General features: G+C 48.3%; 1 protein-coding gene across 1 annotated transcript in view; it reads left to right on the plus strand.

The window, feature by feature from the left end:
- The window catches only part of BTBD2 (BTB domain containing 2), a 61,939-nt gene that overhangs the window by 31,980 nt on the left and 7,528 nt on the right, over positions 1-22,431 (plus strand). Inside the window, exons 4-5 of the mRNA XM_029052430.2 lie at positions 17,429-17,534; positions 18,391-18,588. Coding sequence (XP_028908263.1) covers positions 17,429-17,534; positions 18,391-18,588 — 304 coding nt within the window. The remainder of the gene's footprint in view (positions 1-17,428; positions 17,535-18,390; positions 18,589-22,431) is intronic.

The following is a 22,431-nucleotide window of genomic DNA, read 5'->3' on the forward strand; positions in this document are numbered from 1 at the left end:
ATTGGACTGAAAATATTATTTTCTTAAAAGGAAAAGTAATTCTCGCAGCCAAGGCTGGCTTACTATTACTGTATTGGTAGAAGGAGTAATGCAGAAACAACATTGTTTGTTTGTTCACTCTGAGAATTATGTAAAATGTTCCAATCTTAGAGCCCGGGATTGTCCATAGATAAAGGGCATCACATTGCCAGCTGACATAGCAGGGATAGCACACTTAGGAGGCAACTGGGAAGCCCACAGTTGGAGGAGAACAAGTGCCTACAGCAGAGAAGTGGGAGAGAGTCGCAGTTAAGACTTGCCCCACCGCTGGCCAGCTGTGAGGCAGCCCGAGGAAGGCCTCTTGGAGGAGATTTGATCTTATTAAGGCTTTGGAGATGGGTAGAGTGGTGGGTGTGGCGTATATGGCGGGGGAAGAAGTTGCAGACCGGAGGAAGGATGTGGGAAAGGGGTCGGCGCTGAGGTAGACGAAATCGGGGCCAAGTGAGCAAGCTGGTGCTAGGGGAGCGAAGTGTGCCGGTTGGGCTGTAATATTTCAGTGAGGCAGAATGGGAAGGGGAAAGCTGATTGAGTGCTTTAAAGCTGATGGTAAGGGGTTTCTGTTTCACGCGGAGGTGGATGGATGACCATTAGAGGTTCTTGAGGAGTAGGGAGACATGGACTTGATTTTTTTTTTTTTTTTTTTTTTTTAGAAAAATGACCTGTGCAGAGAGGGAAATCAGGACTAGATGGGAAGAGACAGGAGGCAGGGAGGTCAGCAAGGAGTCGATGAAGAAATCAAGGTGAGATAGGATAAGTGTTTGGATCAGCATAGTGGCAGTTTGGATGAAGGGAAAAGAGCAGATTTTAGGGATATAAAGGTAGAACCGACAGGATTGGGGGATAGATTATGTGGGATTGTGGAAGATGTCGAGGATAATGCCAAGGTTTTGGGCTTGTGAGATGGGAGGATACCATCAATCAGTCAATGAACTGACTGCATTTATTGAACACTTACTGGATGCACTTCCTTTCTTCTAGGGGACTCTTCCACCTTTATTAGCATTATCCTAAGTATTTGAAACAGTCACTCAAGAGCTGCTCTAATCAAATGATTGTTCCCTAGATAGCATACACCCAAGAAGACATGCAAATGATTACAAACCTCTTTGCTGAAATCAGCCTGGTACTGTCAATCAATCAGTTGTATTTACTGAGTGCTTACTGTGTGCAGAGCACTGTACTGCGCACTAGGGCGAATACAACAGACACATTCCCTGCCCACAATGAGTTTACAGTCTAGAGGACTATGTACTGACAAGAAGACTGAAGAAAATCCCGTCAAACAATGCAACGAGCCCAAGTCAGGAAAACCCTAAAGAGTGCACTTGGATCTCTACCCTTTCAGCACTTGGTTTTCACCCAATCCTCAGTCCCACAGAACTTCAGTCCATATCCACACTTTATTCATATTAGTGTCTGTCTCTCCTTCTAAACTGTAAGCTCACTATGGGCAGGGGATGTTTCTACCAACTCTGTTACATTCTCCCTTGCATTTTAGTACAGTGCTCTGCACCCCGTAAGTGCTCAATAAATACGATCGATTGATTGAGTGTAGCCGCAGAGTTCAATTAACGTGCCCTGTTGTCTTTTTTTTTTTACAGACCTTTTAGGTGTGATTTTAGTGTTGAAGAAACAAATGCCAAGTGTAGGAATGTTTTGTTAAATTTCAAGTATATTTGGTAGTTAACGTAAAGAATACACTGGTGTGTGGATTGGATTTGCCCCTGCAGAATCCCAATATTCTCCACTCTGTGCCATTTCTTTCCAAACCCACCAGGTAACCTCAAACATTTAAATTTTGGCAGAAGCAGAATACTATAGGTTTTTGTTTTAGCATTGAATTGAATAAGCAGAAAATCTGATTGATTCCCAGGATGTAGATGAAGCACTGTGTAAACTGGTTTGAACATTGCTTCCCCCTCCTCCCTCTTCATTTTGTGGTGAGCTACTGGTGATTGAAAGTAGATATGCAGTTTTTGTATTATTTCTGCTACTCATTGATTCAGTCATATATATTGAGTGCTTACTATGCGTAAAGCACTGCATCGAGCCAAATTGTATATTTACTCATTCATTCAATAGTATTTATTGAGCACTTACTATGTGCAGAGCACTGTACTAAGTGCTTGGAATGTACAATTTGGCAACAGATAGAGACAATCCCTGCCCATTGACGGGCTTACAGTCTAATTGGGGGAGACAGACAAAAGCAATAGCAATAAATAGAATCAAGGGGATGTACATCTCATTAATAAAATAAATAGGGTAATAAAAATATATACAAATGAACGGACGAGCACAGTGCTGAGGGGAAGGGAGAGGGGGAGGAGCAGAGGGAAAGGGGGGGAAAAGGGGGCTTAGCTGAGGGGAGGTGAAAGGGGGGGCAGAGAGGGAGCAAAGGGAAAAGGGGACGCTCAGTCTGGGATGGCCTCTTGGAGGAGGTGGGCTCTCAGTAGGGCTTTGAAGAGGGGAAGAGAGTTTGGCGGAGGTGAGGAGGGAGGGCATTCCAGGACAGCAGGAGGACGTGGGCCAGGGGTCGACGGCGGGATAGGCGAGAACGGAGGACAGTGAGGAAGTGGGCGGCAAAGGAGCGGAGCCTATGCGGTGGGCGGTAGAGAGAGAGAAGGGGGGAGAGGTAGGAGGGGACAAGGTGATGGAGAGCCTTGAAGCCTAGAGTGAGAAATTTTTGTTTCATGCGGAAGTTGATAGGCAACCACTGGAGATTTTTAAGAAGGGGAGTGACATGCCCAGGACGTTTCTGCAGGAAGATGAGCCGGGCAGCAGAATGAAGAATAGACTGGAGCGGGAAGAGACAGGAGGAAGGGAGATCAGAGAGAAGGCTGACACAATAATCCAGCCAGGATATTATGAGAGCCTGTACCAGTAAGATAGCCGTTTGGGTGGAGAGGAAAGGGGGGATCATGGCGATATTATAAAGGTGAGACCGACAGGTCTTGGTGACGGATTGGATGTGTGGGGTGAATGAGAGAGCCGAGTCAAGGATGACACCAAGGTTGCAGGCTTGAGAGACGGGAAGGATGGTTGTACCGTCCACAGTGATAGAGAAGTCAGGAAGACTTCTCCCCTACTCTTCCCCCCACCAAACCCCGTCCTCCCCCCCTCCGCCCTTCTCTCTTCCCCACCCACGCCCCATCCCAGACCTCCTGTCCCACCGCTACCCCTCATCCCCCTCTCCCCGTCCAGGGCCCCGCCACCACCTTCCCATCCAAACCCTCCCCTCCCCCCCTCCCCCCCCCCCCCCTGCACCCACACCTACTTTCAAGTGTGGCCTCTGGAACCCCCGCTCTATTACAGGTAAGCTACCTTTCGTCCATGACCTTTTCCTCTCCCGCTCTCTCCTCCTCCCCGCCCTTTCGGAAACGTGGCTCTCTCCCGAAGACACGGTCTCCGCCGCCGCTCTCTCCAGTGGAGGCCTCTCCTTCTCCCACTCCCCCAGACTCATCGGTAAGGGAAGAGGTGTCGGCTTCCTCCTCTCACCCCGTTGCCGCTTCCGCACTATCCCTTCTCCTCCCTCCCTCTCCTTCCCCTCCTTCAAAGCCCATATCATTCGCCTCTACCACCCCCTCCAGATACTTGTCGCCGTCATCTACCGCCCTCCCGGTCCCACCTCCGACTTCTTCAACCACCTTAACCCCTTTCTTACCTTCCTTCTCTCCTTCTCTCTGCCCACTCTGATCCTTGGAGACTTGAACATCCATATGGATGTACCCGACGACTCCTCTGCCGCCCGCCTGCTATCCCTCCTCGACTCTGCTGACCTCCCCCTCCACCATACCGCGCCCACTCACCGACTCGGTCACACCCTCGATCTCGTCATCTCCTACCGCTGCACTATCTCCTCCCTCACCAACTCTGAAATCCCTCTCTCTGACCATAACCTTCTCACCTGCCTCATCTCTCACACTCCCTCCCCCTGCAAATCTTTGCTACTGCCCCACAGAGACCTCCGCTCTCTCGATCCCATCCGTCTTTCCAAAAGCATCTCTCCTCACCTTGCCGCCCTGTCCTCACTTCCCACTCTCGATGATCAGGTCTCCGCTCTCAACTCCACCCTCTCTACTCATCTCGGCTCTCTCGCCCCCCTTTCCCTCCGCCGCTCTCGCTCCACTAACCCACAGCCCTGGATCACCTCCTCTGTCTGCCTCCTACGCACCTATGCTCGAGCTGCTGAGCGCTGCTGGCGAAAGTCCAAGCACCAAGCCGACCTCACACACTTCAAATTTATCCTTTCCTGCCTTAACTCTGCCCTCTCCTCCGCCAGGCAAAACTTCTTCTCCTCCCTCATCGACACCCATGCCCGTCACCCCCGCCGATTGTTCCGGACCTTTAACTCTCTCCTTAGGCCCCCGTTCCTCCCCCCCCCCATCTCTCACCCCCAATGATCTGGCCACCTATTTCCTCACGAAAATCAACACAATCAGGTCTGAGCTCCCCAAAGTCACCCCTCCGCCTCTCCCCTCCCCCCCACCAACCCTCTCCCCTACTTTCCCATCCTTCCATGCAGTATCCTCAGAGGAGATCTCCTCCCTCCTCGCAAGTGCCACCCCCTCCACCTGCGCCTCGGACCCCATTCCCTCTCACCTTATTAAAACCATCGCCCCTGCCCTCTTCCCTTCCTTAATTTCTATTTTTAACCACTCAATCTCCAATGGCTCCTTCCCCGCTGCCTTCAAACATGCCCACATCTCCCCCATCCTAAAAAAACCCGCTCTTGACCCCACTTCCCCCTCCAGTTATCGCCCTATCTCCCTACTACCCTTCCTTTCCAAAATCCTCGAACGAGTCGTCTACAATCGATGCTTAGAATTCCTTAACTCCCATTCTCTCCTAGACCCCCTCCAATCTGGCTTCCGTCCCCTCCACTCTACCGAGACTGCTCTCTCTAAGGTAACCCATGACCTCCTTCTTGCCAAATCCAATGGCTCCTACTCCATTCTGATCCTCCTTGACCTCTCTGCTGCCTTTGACACTGTCGACCATCCCCTCCTCCTCCATACCTTATCTCACCTTGGCTTCACGGACTCCGTCCTCTCCCGGTTCTCCTCTTACCTCTCTGGCCAGTCATTCTCGGTCTCCTTCGCTGGCGCCTCCTCCCCCTCCCATCCTTTAACTTTTGGAGTTCCTCAAGGGTCAGTTCTTGGCCCTCTTCTGTTCTCCATTTACAGTCACTCCCTCGGTGAACTCATTCGCTCTCACGGCTTTGACTACCATCTCTACGCAGATGACACGCAGATCTACATCTCTGCCCCTGTCCTCTCCCCCTCCCTTCAGGCTCGCATCTCCTCCTGCCTCCAGGACGTCTCCACCTGGATGTCGGTCCGCCACCTAAAACTCAACATGAGCAAGACTGAGCTCCTCATCTTCCCTCCCAAACCCGGTCCTCTCCCAGACTTCTCTATCACCGTGGATGGCACGACCATCCTTCCCGTCTCTCGGGCCCGCAATTTCGGTGTCATCCTTGACTCGTCTCTCTCGTTCACCCCACACATCCTATCCGTTACCAAGACCTGCCGGTCTCACCTTTACAATATCGCCAAGATCCGCCCTTTTCTCTCCACCCAAACGGCTACCTTACTGCTACGGGCTCTCGTTATATCCCGGCTAGACTACTGTGTCAGCCTTCTCTCTGATCTCCCTTCCTCCTCTCTTGCCCCGCTCCAGTCTATTCTTCACTCCGCTGCCCGGCTCATCTTCCTGCAGAAACGATCTGGGCAGGTCACTCCCCTTCTTAAACAACTCCAGTGGTTGCCTATCAACCTCCGCTCCAAACAAAAACTCCTCACTCTAGGCTTCAAGGCTCTACATCACCTTGCCCCTTCCTACCTTTCCTCCCTTCTCTCTTTCTACCGCCCACCCCGCATGCTCTGCTCCTCCGCCGCCCACCTCCTCACCGTCCCTCGGTCTCGCCTATCCCGCCGTCGACCCCTGGGCCACGTCCTCCCGCGGTCCTGGAACGCCCTCCTTCCTCACCTCCGCCAAACTGATTCTCTTCCCCTCTTCAAAACCCTACTTAAAACTCACCTCCTCCAAGAGGCCTTCCCAGACTGAACTCCTCTTCTCCCTCTACTCCCTCTACCACCCCCCCCTTCACCTCTCCAGCTAAACCCTCTTTTCCCCCTTTCCCTCTGCTCCTCCCTCTCTCCCTTCCCATCCCCTCAGCACTGTACTCGTCCGCTCAACTGTATATATTTCCATTACCCTATTTATTTTGTTAATGAATTGTACATTGCCTTGATTCTATTTAGTTGCCATTGTTTTTACGAGATGTTCTTCCCCTTGACTCTATTTATTGCCATTGTTCTTGTCTGTCCGTCTCCCCCGATTAGACTGTAAGCCCACCAAACGGCAGGGACTGTCTCTATCTGTTGCCGACTTGTTCATTCCAAGTGCTTAGTACAGTGCTCTGCACATAGTAAGCGCTCAATAAATACTATTGAATGAAAGAGGACAGGCCTTGGGAGGGAAGATGATGAGCTCAGTTTTGGACATGTTGAGATTTAGGTGGCGGGCAGACATCCAGGTAGACACATCCTGGAGGCAGGAGGAGATACGAGCCTGAAGCGAGTGGGAGAGGACAGGCAGAGCTGTAGATCTGTGTGTCATCTGCATAGAGATGATAATTGAAGCCGTGAGAGCGATTGAGTTCACCAAGGGAGTGAGTGTAGATGGAGAACAGAAGAGGGCCAAGACCTGACCCTTGAGGAACTCCTACAGTTAGAGGATGGGAGGGGGAGGAGGAGCCTGTGAAGGAGACCTAGAATGAATGGCCAGAAAGATAAGAAGAGAACCAAGAGAGGACGGAGTCCGTGAAGCCAAGGTGAGATAAGGTGTGGAGGAGAAGGGGGTGGTCTACAGTGTCAAAGGCAGCTGAGGGGTCAAGGAGGAATAGGATAGAATAGGAGCCATTGGATTTGGCAAGAAGGTGTTCATGGGTGACCTTTGAGAGAGCAGTCTCGGTAGAGTGGAGGGGATGGAAGCCAGATTGGAGGGGGTCCAGGAGAGAATAGGAGTTAAGGAATTCTAAGCAGCGAGTGTAGACTCGTTCTAGGAGCTTGGAAAGGAAGGGTAGAAGGGAGATAAGGTGATAACTGGAAGGGGAAGTGGGGTTGAGAGAGGGGTTTTTTAGGATGGGGGAGACATGGGCTTGTTTGAAGGCAGAGGGGGAGAAGCCTTTGGAGACTGAGTGGTTAAAGATAGAGTTAAGGAGGGGAGGAGGGAAGGGGCTAAGTTTTTTATAAGGTGAGTGAGCATGGGGCCCGAAGCACAGGTGGAGGGTGTGGCACTTGCGAGGAAGGAGGAGATCTCTGAGGATACTGCAGGGAAAGAAGGGAAAGTAGGGGAGAGAGTTGGGCGGGGAGAGAGGCAGAAGGGGAGGGGTGACTTTGGGGAGCTCAGACCTGATTGTGTTCATTTTTGTGATGAAGTAGGTGGCCAGATCGTTGGGGGTGAGGGATGGGGGAGGTGGAGGAACAGGGGGCCTGAGGAGAGAACTAAAGGTCCGGAACAATTGGTGGGGGTGATGGACATGGGTGTCAGTGAGGGAAGAAAAGAAGTTTTGCCTGGCGGAGGAGAGGGCAGAGTTAAGGCAGGAACAGATAAATTTGAAATGGATAAGGTTGGCTTGGTGCTTGGACCTTGGCCAGGAGCGCTCAGCAGCTCGAGCATAAGAGCGTAGGAGGCGGACAGAGGCAGTGACCCAGGGCTGTGGGTTAGTGGAGCGAGAGCAGCGGAGGGAAAGGGGGGCGATTGAGTTGAGATGAGTAGAGAGGGTGGAGTTGAGAGCGGTAACCTGATCATCGAGAATGGGAAGAGAGGACAGGGGGCAAGGTGGGGAGAGATGCTTTTGGAGAGATGGATGGGATCAAGAGAGCAGAGGTCTCTGTGGGGGAGTAGTACAGATTTGCAGGGGGAGAGAGTGTGAGAGAGGAGGCAGGTGAGAAGGTTATGGTCTGAGAGAGGGATTTCAGAGTTGGTGAGGGAGGAGGTAGTGCAGCGGTAGGAGATGATGAGATTGAGGGTGTGACCAAGTTGGTGAGTGGGCGAGGTGTGGTGGAACAGGAGGTTGGCAGAGTCGAGCAGCAGTAGCAGACGAGCGGCAGAGGAGTCACTGGGTACATCCATGTGAATGTTGAAGTCTCCGAGGATCAGAGTGGGCAGAGAGAAGGAAGGTGAGAAAGAGTTCAAGGTGGTTGAAGAAGTCGGAGGTGGGACCAGGAGGGTGGTAGATGACGGCTACAAGTATATGGAGGGGGTGGTAGAGGCGAATAGTATGGGCTTCATAGGAGGGGAAGGGGGAAGGGAGAGGGATAGTGTGGAAGCAGCATCGGGATGAGAGAAGGAAGCCGATGCCGCCTCCCTTTCCAGTGAGTTTGGGGGAGTGGGAGAAGGAGAGGCCTCCGCTGGAGAGAGCAGTGGAGGAGACCGTGTCTTCAGGAGTGAGCCAGGTCTCCCTGAGGGCGAGGAGGAGGAGAGAGCGGGAAAGGAAAAGGTCAAGGATGAAAAGCAGTTTACCTGTAATGGAGCGGGGATTCCAGAGGCCACACTTGAAAGTAGCTGTGGGTGCAAGGGCGGGAGGTGGGGGAGAGCGGGGGGAGGGGAAGGTTTGGATGGGAACGAGGTGGTGGGGCCCTGGGTGGGGAGAGGGGGAGGAGGGGTGGTGGTGGGACAGGAGGACTGGGATGGGGCGTCGGTGGGGAAGAGGGAAGGGAGGAGGGTGGGAGGAGGGTGTTTGGTGGGGAGGAGCGTAGGGGGAGGGGGAAGAGGGGTGGCGCTGGTAAAGTGGGGTTCTAGGGTAGGGGAGAGGAGGAGGGGAGGAGGCAGAGGAGAGAGCGGGAAAGGGCTGGGCGAGAGAGGGGAAGGAGAAGATTTGGAGGGGCAGATGGGGCTGGGGGAGTGGAAGGACATGGTGAGGCCAGAGTGGTAGGTGGCAGCACTGAGAACAATTAACAATAACATGTGAAAGCTGTAATATAGTAACATGATACAATAAAATATTATTAATAAGCAGGTGATGACCAGGGTCGGGTGTTGACTTGACTAAGGGTTGACCTGATCAAAATCAAAGTTAAAACACTTAGTACAGTGCTCTGCACACAGTAAGCGCTCATTAAATACAATTGAATGAATGAATCAAGCTCTTAGGAGAAGACACTACAACAACAACCAGACGTATTTCCTGCCCACAATGAGCTCATAGTCTAGAGGGGGAGACAAACATTAATATGAATAAAAAATTACAGATATATACATATGTGCTGTGGGGATAGGAGGGAGGACGAATGAAGAGAGCAAGACAGGATGACACAGAAGGGAGTGGGAGAAGAGGAGAGGAGGGCTTAGGGAAGGCATCTTAGAGGAGATGTGCCTTCAATAAGGCTTTGAAGCTAGGGAGAGCAATTATCTGTCTGATATGAGGAGGAAGGGTGTTTCAGGCCGGAGGTGAGAAGTTCGCAGCGAGGTATATGAGACAGAGGAATAGTGAGAACGTTTGTATTAGAGGGACAAAGTGTGCGGGCTGCGTAGTGAGGTGAGGTAGGAGGGGGCGAGGTGATTGAGTGCTTTAAAGCCAATGGTGAGGAGTCTTTGATGCAGAGGTGGATGGGCAACCACTGGAGTTTTTTGAGGAGTGGGGAAACACAGTCCAAGAAGATGCACTGAAGAGTAACGTAAGAGTGTGTGAGTAGCTGAAATGGCCAATGCCAAACCTGCAGTCCCAAACACACTGTGAAACATCCGAAGACTGTCCTTGGTTACATTGTCATTGTTCGCTGAGTACAATGCCTGGTACTGTTTTTGCTTTAATCTTCTTGTCTCATAGTCCCCTTGAAAGCCCCTACTCAAAGACAGCACTCCTTATTGATTATAGTGCACCTTATTCTGCCTGCAGCAGTTGCCCAGTGGTCCTCTGCTTCGATGCAGCCTGATTTGATGTATCTTTGAAACATTTCCCCTGTCCTGGTTTACATTTTCTCAATTTCAATTTACCCTATAGCCAATGTTTGGATATATCCTAATCATCATCACTGGTATTTATTGTTCAGAGCTCTGTACCGAGCACTTGGGAGGGTACAGTTAGAGAAGCAGAGAAGCAGAGAAGCAGCGTGGCTCAGTGGAAAGAGCACGGGCTTTGGAGTCAGGGCTCATGAGTTCGAATCCCAGCTCTGCCACTTGTCGGCTGTGTGACTGTGGGCAAGTCACTTCACTTCTCTGTGCCTCAGTTCCCTCATCTGTAAAATGGGGATTAAGACTGTGAGCCCCACGTGGGACAACCTGATTCCCCTATGTCTACCCCAGCGCTTAGAACAGTGCTCGGCACATAGTAAGCGCTTAACAAATACCAACATTATTATTATTATTACAGTGCAACAGAGTTGGTGGACATGTTCCCTGCCCACGATGACCTTACAGTCTAGATGGGGAGGCAGACACTAATATCCTAATCTTATCCATTCTCCTCACATGTCTCACTCCCAGTACAGCTGGGTGGGAATGTTGACTTTCTTCCGGGAATGTGTTTTTTGTGGTTGTAAAAGGAGATTAAGACCGTGTGCCCCAAGTGGGACAACCCGATTACCTTGTATCCAGCCCAGTGCTTAGAATAGTGCTTGGCACATAAGCGCTTAACAAATACCATCATCATTATTATTATTGTCTTGGCATTTGATATTGAGTATAGTCAAGAAGGGTCACTTATGCCAGTTGACTGGCAGCTGTGGGGGATCCAAATCTCAAAGCGGTAAAGTTGGGCAGAACTTTAGCCCTGTAGACCTGGAGTTTCATCTGCCACATTCATCTGAGAAGCAGCATCGTGTAGTGAATGGAGCATGAGCCTGGGAGTCAGAAGGACGTGGGTTCTAATCCCGGATCCACTACCTATCTGTTGTGTGACCTTGGGCAAGTCACTTCACTTCTCTGTGCCTCTGTTACCTCGTCTGTAAAATAGGGATTGAGTCTTTGAGCTCCACATGGGACTGTGTCCAACCCGATTTGCTTGGATCCACCCCAGTGCTTAGTACAGTGCCTGGCCCATAGTAAGTGCTTAACAAATGCCATCATTATTATTATTATTGTTACATTCTGGGTAATGGTTTGCCAAAGAATTGGGCCAGCTTTTTGATTTGAAGTTCTAATTCCATGTCCATAGTAACAGAGTTCTGGGGCATTGTTTAACACTGGGTTGTCACCATCGATTGTTGGTTGTGTGTATGGTTTCCTGAGTGCAGGCTGATGCATAAGCCCATATTTTGGTTGCCATCTTGTCTGGCTGATTGAGTGATGTGGATTTCAACCAGTGGCACAGCTGCTTGGGTGTGGGCCTCTAAGAATCTGCATAGAGTGATTCCTGAATGACTGGCTTTGGACTTTGGACGTAGCTTGAAGTGCTCTTTGCCTCAGCATTCATGGACATGTGTATATTTTATTTACAGATTTATCTGTCTAGTCAATTATTTGTTCAGTTATTTCACCCTGATGCATCTGTACTGTTTCCTGCTTCGTACTCGTTCTTACTCTGGCTTACACTATCTACAAGTAAATTTTTGTGTGCCTCCCCCATTAGATTGTAGGCACCTTGAGGGCAAGGAACATGTACTTTGCTGCTCTTGGACTTGCTCAAGCATGTAGTATTGAGCACTTAGGGCTCAATAAATGCCATTGCTTGATTGTAGACTTGGAGTTGGAAGAATTTTGTAGAGGAGTAGAAGCATATGCTCAGCTCTGCACCCAAATCTCTCCTTGCATCATAGTGGTTAGTAATAGCAGTCGTGATGTGTACCCGGAAAACCTGGCTACATTGTGAGTGGCTGTATCGAGGGGTTGGCTTTCCCATAGACTGGTGTACAGCTCATCAGGTTCCATTTCGGAACAAGTCCCCCGAATCTCATGAGCGGCCCCTCTGGGTAAATAAAAATGACCCTGTAAGCTCTTCCTTTTATTTATTCCCCTTTCTGACCCCAGTGGGGCGATAAGTGGAAACTGAGAGATGGTACTGGTACTTTACCTAGCCTGGGGCTGGGGGAAAAGGTACACATGGGGATGGCTTTGGGCAGAGGCAGCGGAGGCAACTGAAGTGGAGTGGCTGGGGGCCAAGGCTGTGGCAGCTGGCATGGCTGCGGTCGGCTACGGCCGTGTTGGAAAGCGGCCTGCGTTGGGGAACGGCAGAATTGGGTTTTCTTCACTTTGGCCAAAGGCAGTGCAGAGTCAGAGCAGGGGCTCCCCTCCAGCTCCCCTCCCCGGGTGCCCCTTCCTCCTTGGTTTCCTGGCAAACAGAGCCCAGAAGCTTCTGGAGGCGGGGGAGGCGGGGCAATCTCTGCCCAGTCTTGTGGGTGGCCAGGTCAAAAATAGCTGGAGGGAGAGGGAATGGACTTTCTCGCAGTGATTGGCTGTAATGTTGGGTGGGGCTTCGGGATCCTGGGCTGCATCAGCGATGAGTGCATGACGTAGCTCTGGATCGGGCCATGCCAGAAAATTGAAGAAGAATGGCTCTACTCCTCATGTATGCTCAACCCCATTAGTAATGGGGGATGGGTCAGCCAACCCACCCCTGTCTGTGACGTGACCGGTCAGGTCATTGTACGGCCACCTTGGCAGATTAATGAAAGTCTGAGGGCAGCTAAATTTCCCAAGCTGTTTCTAGAGTCCGGATCTCCTGAGGGTTTCAAATGCTTACCTTAGGATCACAAAAGCCATCAAAAGATCCTGGTGATGCCCCTTGCACTTTTTCCCAGGATCTGACGTGCTGCACGGGTCCTGTCCACTGTGCCACGCTCGGGTCAGAAGCCACATTTTGATTCTGTGAGTGTTCAGTCAGTGAGAGTTTTCAGGAGACAGTCCAAAAGGGCTCTGGCTAGGTCTTCTTAACCATGGAGGGCAATACGATGTCTTGATAGTTGCTTTCATTAATGTTGGGAGCAGGTTTGGGATTCTGCAGCATCTCTTCAGGGAGAGATCTCTTGATGAGAGATAAGTACCATAAATACAAATGCCATAGTTACTATTATTATTATTAATTTGAGGAAGAACTTGTGTAAGTATTTAAGCAGGCGGTCCCCTCCATGACGGTAGCTCTCAGCAAGTATGCCATTGGGTTAATTGTGGTATTTGTTAAGCGCTTATTCTGTGGCAGGTACTGTACTAAATGTACTAAGTGGAGTGGATACAAGCAAATTGGGTCGGACACAGTCCCTGTCCCAGATGGGGCTCACGGCCTTAATCCTCATTTTATCAATGAGGTAACTGAGGCACAGAGAAGTGAAATGGCTTGCCCAAGGCCACACAGCAGACAAGTAGCTAAGCCGGGAATAGGACCCATGACCATCAGACTTCCAGCCCTCTGCTGTATCCACTGCACCAGCCCTAGATCACACAGCAGGTAAGTGGTGTAGCCGGGATTAGAACCCCAGGCCCGACTCCCACTTGGCGTGTGTGGTCTTGTACTCGTTTGGCATGTGGCAACCTAGGTTTCTGTAAGCTGCCATTCTTCCCCCCTCCCTCCCCCTTTTTTAAAAAATATGTTGTATTTGTTAAGCGCTTAATTGTGTCAAGTGCTATTTAAAATGCTAGGGTAAAGTCAAGGAGGACACCGTCCTTGCCCCCCATGGGGCTCCCAATCTAAGTCTGAGTCTTTTGTCTGAGTCAAGAGGTACTGCAAAGTGTTGGTGGAGCAGTGATTATTTTGCTATAAGTAGATTATTTGATTTGAGACATTTATATTGAACCAGTCTTGATGACTTGATAGCTTTCTGGTAGACATGATCAGTTTCTCTCATTGTCTATACTGGAAATTGTGGTTGGAGTTTTCTGTTCCAGCTGGGCTGCTGTAAGAATCCTGTAGAGCTCTTTACAGATGTCTGTTTTCTCCACGAGCTTCACGTGTGGCTGTCTTGGTGGACTGGAGATCACTTTTCAGTGCAACAAAGAAAGAGTTATCCATTTATAGCCCTTTGTGAAAGAGAATAAGAAAAACTGCAGCCTTTCTATTGAATTGCTATTGAATTTATATTGAGTGCTATGCACACTGTAAGCACTCAATAAATTTGATAGATTGATTGAATTACCCATTTTGAACAGGTGTAAGCTGGTCCAACAAAAGTATTCCATAAAATGCCGGGCAACTCGTGCTGCACTTCTTGTTGTGTTGTGCCGCACTTCTTGTTGCCTTTGGTTGTGTTGTCCTAGAATCAGGAAAATCACTTCTCCCTCAGTCTTCTGGGTTTCTAGTCTAGTTGGAAAAGAGCAACTTGACTTTTTGCTCCTTGGGGTGCTAGAATCACCTATTCTAGCACTGTGTTTCTGTGCAGTGACCAAGAGCATGGCAGTTATATAAGAAAAATAGGATTCCTGGTGATAGGTTCCCATCCTTTTTTCACTTTGAGTTTGGGGGTTGGGGAGAGATGGGAGAGTGGGGAATAGCATTTTGCAGTGAAACTTGTAGTGACAAGAAAGCAAGCAAACCCATGGTTTAGCATTTTTTTATGCATGCTTCTTGGTTGACCTGGGATTATGCAGTATTTAAAAATGATATCTTGGTGCATGGGTAACCCTACTTTACCCTCCCTTGTCGGAGACAGCCCTGAATCTACCCAGACTCAATGGGGGCAGGAGAGAGTTCCCTCATCTGTAAAATGGGGATTAAGACTGTGAGCCCCATGTGGGACAACCTGATTCCCCTATGTCTATCCCAGAGCTTAGAACAGTGCTCAGCACATAGTAAGCGCTTAACAAATACCAACATTATTATTAGAGAACAAAGATGGGGAGGGGGGGAAGGGGAGGGAGGGTCTGGTTTGGATTCCGAGTTGTTTTCTGTTAACTAAGCTGCAATGTTGATGTCGGGATTCCTGCGTTGTAGACTCAGAGGCAGGACTGGTGACATGGGCCTTACTTTCAATTACATGACCCTTGAAATATTTAGTGTTAAGTACTAAATGCCAGATTTGTCCTGTATAGAATCATGGCTAAAACTGAGCTTGCAACTGAAAAGTTCTCTCAAGAAAAATACAGTTAATGTGAAGATAGTATATCTGTGAAACCAGGAGAAAAGAGTTAAAGTCCCATTGGACCTGATCAGCCTACAGGTCCTGTGGGCCCAGAATCTGTGGAGTTAGGTCAAGTCAGCAGTAAGCTGAAATGGGTACATGATGGGGGTGCGATTTGCATAAGAGGCGCTGGGTTGGATTACGTATGCATCTGGGCGTCCTATCAAATCTACCAATCCCTAGTAGAAAAAGTTGAACTAAGGCCCAACACGGCACTGTGTCCCTAATGATTGACATCTGCCAGTCACGATGCAGTCTGATGCCAGCCTGCCCTCTCCCTTCCCCCGCCCGTGTCCTAGGTGGACGGACGGTCTGCTCCCCAGATGTGCCTCTCTGGAATGGCCTCTCTGTACCTCTCCACCCACACAGCTGCATGCCAGAATCTCCATCCCCCTGCTTCCGCCGGAGTGGCCCCTCTCCCCCCAGACTACCCCTCCCGGATACAGAGAGACCTCTGGCCCCCTCTGCATGTGTGTCCCTGGCAGACGGTCTGCTCCTAAGCAGAGTGCCAGAGACACTGCCCCCTGCCCACATCCCCGCCGGAGCAACCTCTCTGTCCCCCATCCAACTACACATCCCTGGCGGATGGTCTGCTCCGCATGGGCCACGGTTGGATGCCACCCCTCCCGCCCCCGCTGCAGGGGTCACCTCCGGAGGAAGGGACTTGGCAGAGATATGAGACATAATCAAAAGGAGGGTAGCTTCCTATTAATTCCTAAATAATTGAAAACAGGAGAAGAGCATAATTTAAGTATTCTTAAATTCTCTTCCCCGCTTGTCCTTCTTCCACCCACCCCACCTTCAGTTCCCTGCAGGTCTGCCGCCCCATCCACACACTCAATGCAGTTGGCCTGGGTCCCTTCCTCTAGAACTTCACAGAAAATCCTGCTCCCCTTGTCCCCGGCCACAAGGTCAGGTGACTTAGTAATTTAAACTTTGAAGACAGTCGATCAGGAGCTGTTTTAAACTGCTTGTTTGTTGGATTATCATGAAGGATTTCTCCTGATTGACGTATCTTAGCACACAGAATGCATCAACCGTGGAACTGCTGAAATTAGTGGGGTTGGGTTGGGGTCGAATAGTCTCTCCTCCCCCTCCCCATTTCCTCCTTCTGGCTGTAACCCACAGTGGACTAGGCCCTAAGGGGGGAAAAAAGGCAGAAGGAGGGAAATGCACATTTAAATGTTGTGTTTCTGACTTTATCTTCCAATTGGAAGAGAGTCAGAAGAAAGGACATTTAAATGAGTCTTTGCCTTTCCTAGAGACTGTTGCTCTAAAACATTTGGGATTTGAGTAGGTTGGACCCTGAGTTTTTCCATGTTTGTTGGGCTTGAGGTAGTTTGGGTTGGGCCTCTTAAATCCAGCTTTAGTGTGTATCTTAATTTTTTCTTTACTCCTCACCCATGCCAATTGAGATTTGATCGAAGTTAGTACTTGCTGCTGTTCTGAATCCTGGAGGATTCATGCTCGTCACGTGGAATCTCCTCCCCACAGGAGCCTCCCCAACTGGGTTATTTAGGATCTTATTACCAAGAGAGGGAGTCAAATCTGCTTGAGTTAAGGGAGGAGAGCAAATGGGCTCTTTCTAGACAGAGACTAATACCACTTCATAAATCTCCCAGGAGGGGTCACCTATCTAGCAAACATCCATAATGTATTATTCACTGATTCTCCCATTACCCTCCCCATAAGAGCACAAGCAAATCACAGGCCTATACACCCGATCACACCGTTCTGAAGAGAGACATAAAGAAATGGAGTCTCACTCTTCTATTATATTTAATACTTGATGATAGAAATGGGTCAGCTTTTACTTGTGTCTTTTGACCTAAATTTTCTATTGTGTGTAATCTGTGGCTTATTCCTCCCAATGACCAGTTATTCTGTAGCAGAGGAAACTTCCCTTGCTCTACCTGGGAGCGTGGGTATATGCATATCTGTATCCAGTCTTGACTTATAAGCGACATTGGCTTTGAACATTTATTGGCATCAGTGTGATTTCAGACTGATTATTGGTATATTCATCCCAAAAAAGATGGCTTAATTGCACAGAAGGGAGTCTAGATTACATTTGTTCTGTGAGGGGTTTTCTTCTCTCGCCCTTCCCCCCACTTTCCTGTAAGCTATGAGTTGTTGTGCACTTTTGAAAATGATAGCCCAATAACTGAATCTCTGTTTTCCTTAAGAGTTTGTCTAAATACTCTTTCCTAGATCTTAATATCACACAGCTGGCAAATATTGATAAAAGCATTAATGAAAAGTGTAATGCCTTCAGGAAAATGATCCCATAAATAAGGATTGTACTCCTAATCTATCATTGATGTTTTTGCTAGGCAAGACTGTTTGATGAACCCCAGCTGGCCAGTCTCTGCTTGGAGAATATAGACAAAAACACATCGGATGCCATCAATGCAGAGGGTTTTACAGACATTGATTTAGGTAATTTGTTTCCTGAAACACCTCTACCCCCATTCCATGTTTTTTAAAATTCAAATGTTTATAACAGATTGAACCCACCTCCTCACCCCAGACACCTTTTAGATATGGTATAGCTAACCATCATTCAAATCTGATTTGCAGATTACGTTTTTCACAGCTCAGGCATCTAGGAGCCAGTTTTGTAACTACTGGGAAAGAACTGGTTTGTGATCCTCCATCTGTGTTTTCCACACCCACTCGTTGAAGAAGCCTGTCTGTCAGTAGCTCAGGGCAAGCCAGTATTCCCTAGGCCAGGCAGGTCAATCATGTATTTTTTTTTTCCATTTGATTTTTTTTCTTCCTTTTTTTTTTTTGGAGTTTGGGCTGGGGGAGCATCTGCATGGTTGCTTCTAACTGGATTGTTTGGCGACCCACAGCAGGTTTTGTTATCGATGAGGAAATAACACCAAACTCGGTGCCAGATGTGTGCAGGTGGAATTTCATGGTTTAGGGTCATTAAAACATTGAATGAAACAGGACATTCAAAATCATTCTCTAAATCTCTGATCTGATCAGATAGGCGATCAAATCCTGGGGCTCCTTCCAGCAAAGAAGTTAAGTACTTTCCCCATGAGGGATATTTAATTTGTTCATCTCTGGTATTGGAAGATATATGTCTCTGCTCCCTGAAGCTTATGGTCTCTGTGAAACAATCTGATCATTGTTCAGGGAAAAGGATAATTTTTAAAACAGTCTTCCCCAAAGCTCCCAACTTCTGAAGTTTTGTGCGTGTGTGTGTATGTGCGTGTGTGTGTATGTATATATGAAAAAATGTCAATTTGGAGTGCTTTATAAAGTTATTGCTTTTCTACCTTAGACACCCTTGTTGCCGTATTAGAGAGAGATACCCTGGGTATTCGAGAAGTTCGTTTATTTAATGCAGTAGTCCGGTGGTCAGAGGCAGAATGTCAACGACAGCAACTTCAGGTGACGCCTGAGAACAAGCGGAAAGTTTTGGGCAAAGCGTTGTCTTTAATTCGTTTCCCACTGATGACCATTGAAGAATTTGCGGCAGGTAACTGAGAAAAGGAGTGTCTGGACTATCTGGCATGAACTAGCTTGAGTGTGTGGCTAATTTAATGCTTGGAAGAGATGTTCACTTATTAAGCACCAACAGTGTTCTCTCAGAGTTAGATGGAATTGTCTTTGAGGAAGGGAATTTTATCAGTCACTAATATCAGATTTACTTCAATGTATTGCTATTATCTCATGTAACCATTTCTATTAAATTAAGCCAAATAACTTAGTAAGTATATATGTGTATATATATAGTGTGTATATATATTGTGTGTGTGTGCGCGCGCGTGCATGTGTGTGTTATAGGTGCAGATATATATATGTATTTTTGAAGACCGGGCCACTGATGGAGAAGTTTACTTATAGGTGTGTATGGGTCTGAAACAGGCCAATGCAGGACTGACAGTCCTAACCACTTGGTGCACGCAAAGACTGTCTTTTGTTGTGTTTGTATATATTATCTAGTGTATATATTACATATCTGCTGTATTCCTCTTGGTTGCAATATTTAGTTAAGGTGGTTTGTAATGCTGCGAATCTTCAAAAGCAAAAATGTAAGCATATTGAACCTTTCTACATGTCTCCAAGATAAAGAACACATTTTCTGCCATCATTCAAGCATAGTTTTAGCTCACGCTTTTTTTTTGGCTCTAGTAGTATCTTACAATGGAATAACAGTGCTGCATATTCATATTTAAAGTAGTCAGGAAAGTAACAGATTCCCCAGTGACGCTGGGCTCTTCAAAACAGGCCGCGGGTGACCTTTCAGATAGGTGCCTGGTGAGTCTGATCTCCTCTGCGCAACTCTAGAAAATTGTGTCATCTCAGTTCAGCATTTCTGGCAGATTAGCATGTAGTTATTTTTATGCAGGGCTTGCAGAAACCCCTGAGAGGAGGTGATATTGCAAGGCTGGGGTTTTTGGACTTGTCACCCCTTCCTCTAGCTGGGACTTGGTTTTGGAGGGCAGGATCACTGGGTCCTCGTGTGGTGTTGGACATTTTAAACTTTGTAACATTCCTCCAGATGTATCGGAAAGAAGACTGGAATATCCCGATGGCCCTTGGAGTTGGTATCTTCCTGGTCAGTCTAGCAGCAGGACAGTGCCGGTTAGCTGGTCATTACAAGGCCTTGGTATACAGGCCCTTTGGGGGCCACCAAAGTTCTAGGTTCCTAGAACCCAGGGTGCTACCAAGTCCCTTCCGTGTCTCAGCCTAGCTCCAGACTGACTTCAGTAATCTCAAGGACTCTTGGGAGGTCAGGGTGGTTGTAGGATTCCTGGGTTGGTACCCATCCACTTGGGAGAAAGGTTGAAGGGTTATTGATTTGGTCTACGTCCTCACTTCCATCTCCACACACCTAACCCCTGCAAAAAATAATTTGCAGACTGATCTGGCCAGGCGACTATACAGACATAGGATCTTGGCAACCGAGAGTGAAGCAGAACCCTGGGAGGGAATCCTGGAATCCTGGAACTAATCTACCCTCCCAAGGATCCTGTGAACTGGTGCTAATATGGGACAGGGGCAGGATCCAGAGGTGGCAGCAGACTGGAGGAGGTCCCCTAAGTCTGTCCTTGTTCGTAGCCCAGGGGTTGGGGCGTGGAGGAGGTGAGCAGTTTGGGAGCCCTCAACTGCTCTGGGGATGAAGGGTGCATCCTAGGCTGTGGGAACTTGACAATTTTCATGTGGACTTTTGACAAAATAGAAATTGCTAGGCCAATTTTGTGCGCCGTAGAGGAAGGCTTTCTTTTTTGACAGTGAATTAGACTCTCTCCCCCATTTCCCCCTCACCATCCCCACCAAATCCTTTCATCTTTATTTGAAGCTGAGATCCCAGACATTTCAGGATGTCCGAATGATCTGAGATAAGTGTCAGATTGGGATTGTCAGCCCTTTGGAGCCATCTGTTTCCATTATATAGTTGGAAGGGGATTTTCCTGTTCTTACTTGCCAAAATCCTCTGCTTTTTATGTACCTGCCTAGATCTGTCCAATTTTCATCCCTATCCATTGCAGTACCTGTGCTCTGCCTAGATTAAAAAACAAATCCAGTCCCGGATGAACTAGTTTGACCTAGGATAAGCAGTGTGGCCTAGTGGAAACAGCCTGACCCTGAGAGTCAGAGGACTTGGGTTATAATCCCGGCTCTGCCATTGGCCCTGTGTGACCTGGGGCAAGTCACTTCACTTCTCTAGGCCTCGGTTTCCTCTTCTGTAAAATGGGGATCCAGTACCTATTCTCCTTCCTACTTAAAACTGGGAGCCCTCCTGTGGGACAGAGACTGCAGCTGAGCTGATTATCGTATATCTACCTCAGCACTTAGAACAGTGCTTAACGCAAAGTAAGTGTTCAACAAATACCATAATTATTATTCTCTGACTTCATATGTGAGATTTTTGAGCCTTTCATGCCTCCCTGGTGGCCAACAAAATCCCAGTATATCTGGCTGTGGCCAGTTTTATGGGAGTCCTGTGTACTACTGGAAACAATTTGATTTGAAAAGCTGTTCACGTGTGTGCCATGCAGGTTTCTCTCACCAGCCATGGTTTTGAGTATCCACACTTAAAATTCTGTATAATAATAATGTTGGTATTTGATAGGCGCTTACTGTGTGCTGAGCACTGTTTTAAGTGCTGGGGTAGATACAGGGTAATCAGGTTGTCCCACGTGAGGCTCACAGTCTCAATCCCCATTTTACAGATGAGGGAACTGAGGCACTGAGAAGTTAAGTGACTTGCCCAAAGTCACACAGGTGATAAGTGGCAGAACTGGGATTAGAACGCACGACCTCTGACTCCCAAGCCCGGGCTCTTTGCACTAAGCCACACTGCTTCTTACTATTTTGACTTCCATGGCTACCAATTTGCATAGTTACAGTTTTCCATGGCCACACGTCAACCTGCTGCACCTCCCCCAGATTGCCTGCTCACCACTGCTATTTTAGCTTTCACTACTGGGCTATCCAAGCAACTTGTCAGCACTCCTATCATCTTGTGATTCATACCACTGAGAACCAATCTCAGTGCTCCACAATTTTCTTCTGAATTAATTGTGATTTCTATCTCCCCCCTCCCTTAATCTAAGGGAAAAGTAACTGAGCAGTTTGTGAAGGAAGGTGTGCCCTTGGGAAAATAGGGTGTAGTTATTGGGTCATGTAGCATGAGAGAGGATGGCCCAGGGGACGTGACCTTTGCTAAGGGGCAGATATAGAAGTGCCAGAAACCCCTTCAAGACTTCTACGGGGTGGTTCATAAACCTTACAAAAGCATTTGACACCATCAGTAGACCTGGCATCTATTAAGAGAATTTGACTACCCCTAAAAGTTTATCCGAACCTAAGCTTGCCATATCATCGTCATCATCATCATCAGTGATGATAATATGGCTGCATGTGTCCAAATTTTAAGGGTCTTTCTTATCCTTTCCCAGTAACCATTGGAGAGAAGCAGGGTAGGAATCTAAAAGTTGGTATCAGAATGTGATCTGATCCTCTGGGAGAATCATCGGTAATCTGTGAGTCCTTCGCATGAAGAAACCTGCTATCTGATTGCTCATCACTGGGCTCTTGGAGCACCCAAGAAGACACGCAGATGAATAGGAACCACTCATGGAATTAGCAAAGCACTCTGGATTGACAGTTTGAAGAAGGGCGAAGTACCCAAGAGAACCTATACTCAGCCAAGGATTTCCATGGCTGAAGCGGAGCTAAATGTTCTTGCTGAATTTGGCTGTCTAAACTGCACCCTCTCCAGGGTTGCATGGTCTGGCATAGTTAAGTCCACTAAAAATAAAGCAATGTGCCTCACATTTCACCTTGGTGGGTAGAATGTGGGGAGGAGAGT

Source organism: Ornithorhynchus anatinus, chromosome X2 (genome assembly GCF_004115215.2).
Source record: "Ornithorhynchus anatinus isolate Pmale09 chromosome X2, mOrnAna1.pri.v4, whole genome shotgun sequence".
NCBI classification, from domain to species: Eukaryota; Metazoa; Chordata; class Mammalia; order Monotremata; family Ornithorhynchidae; genus Ornithorhynchus; species Ornithorhynchus anatinus.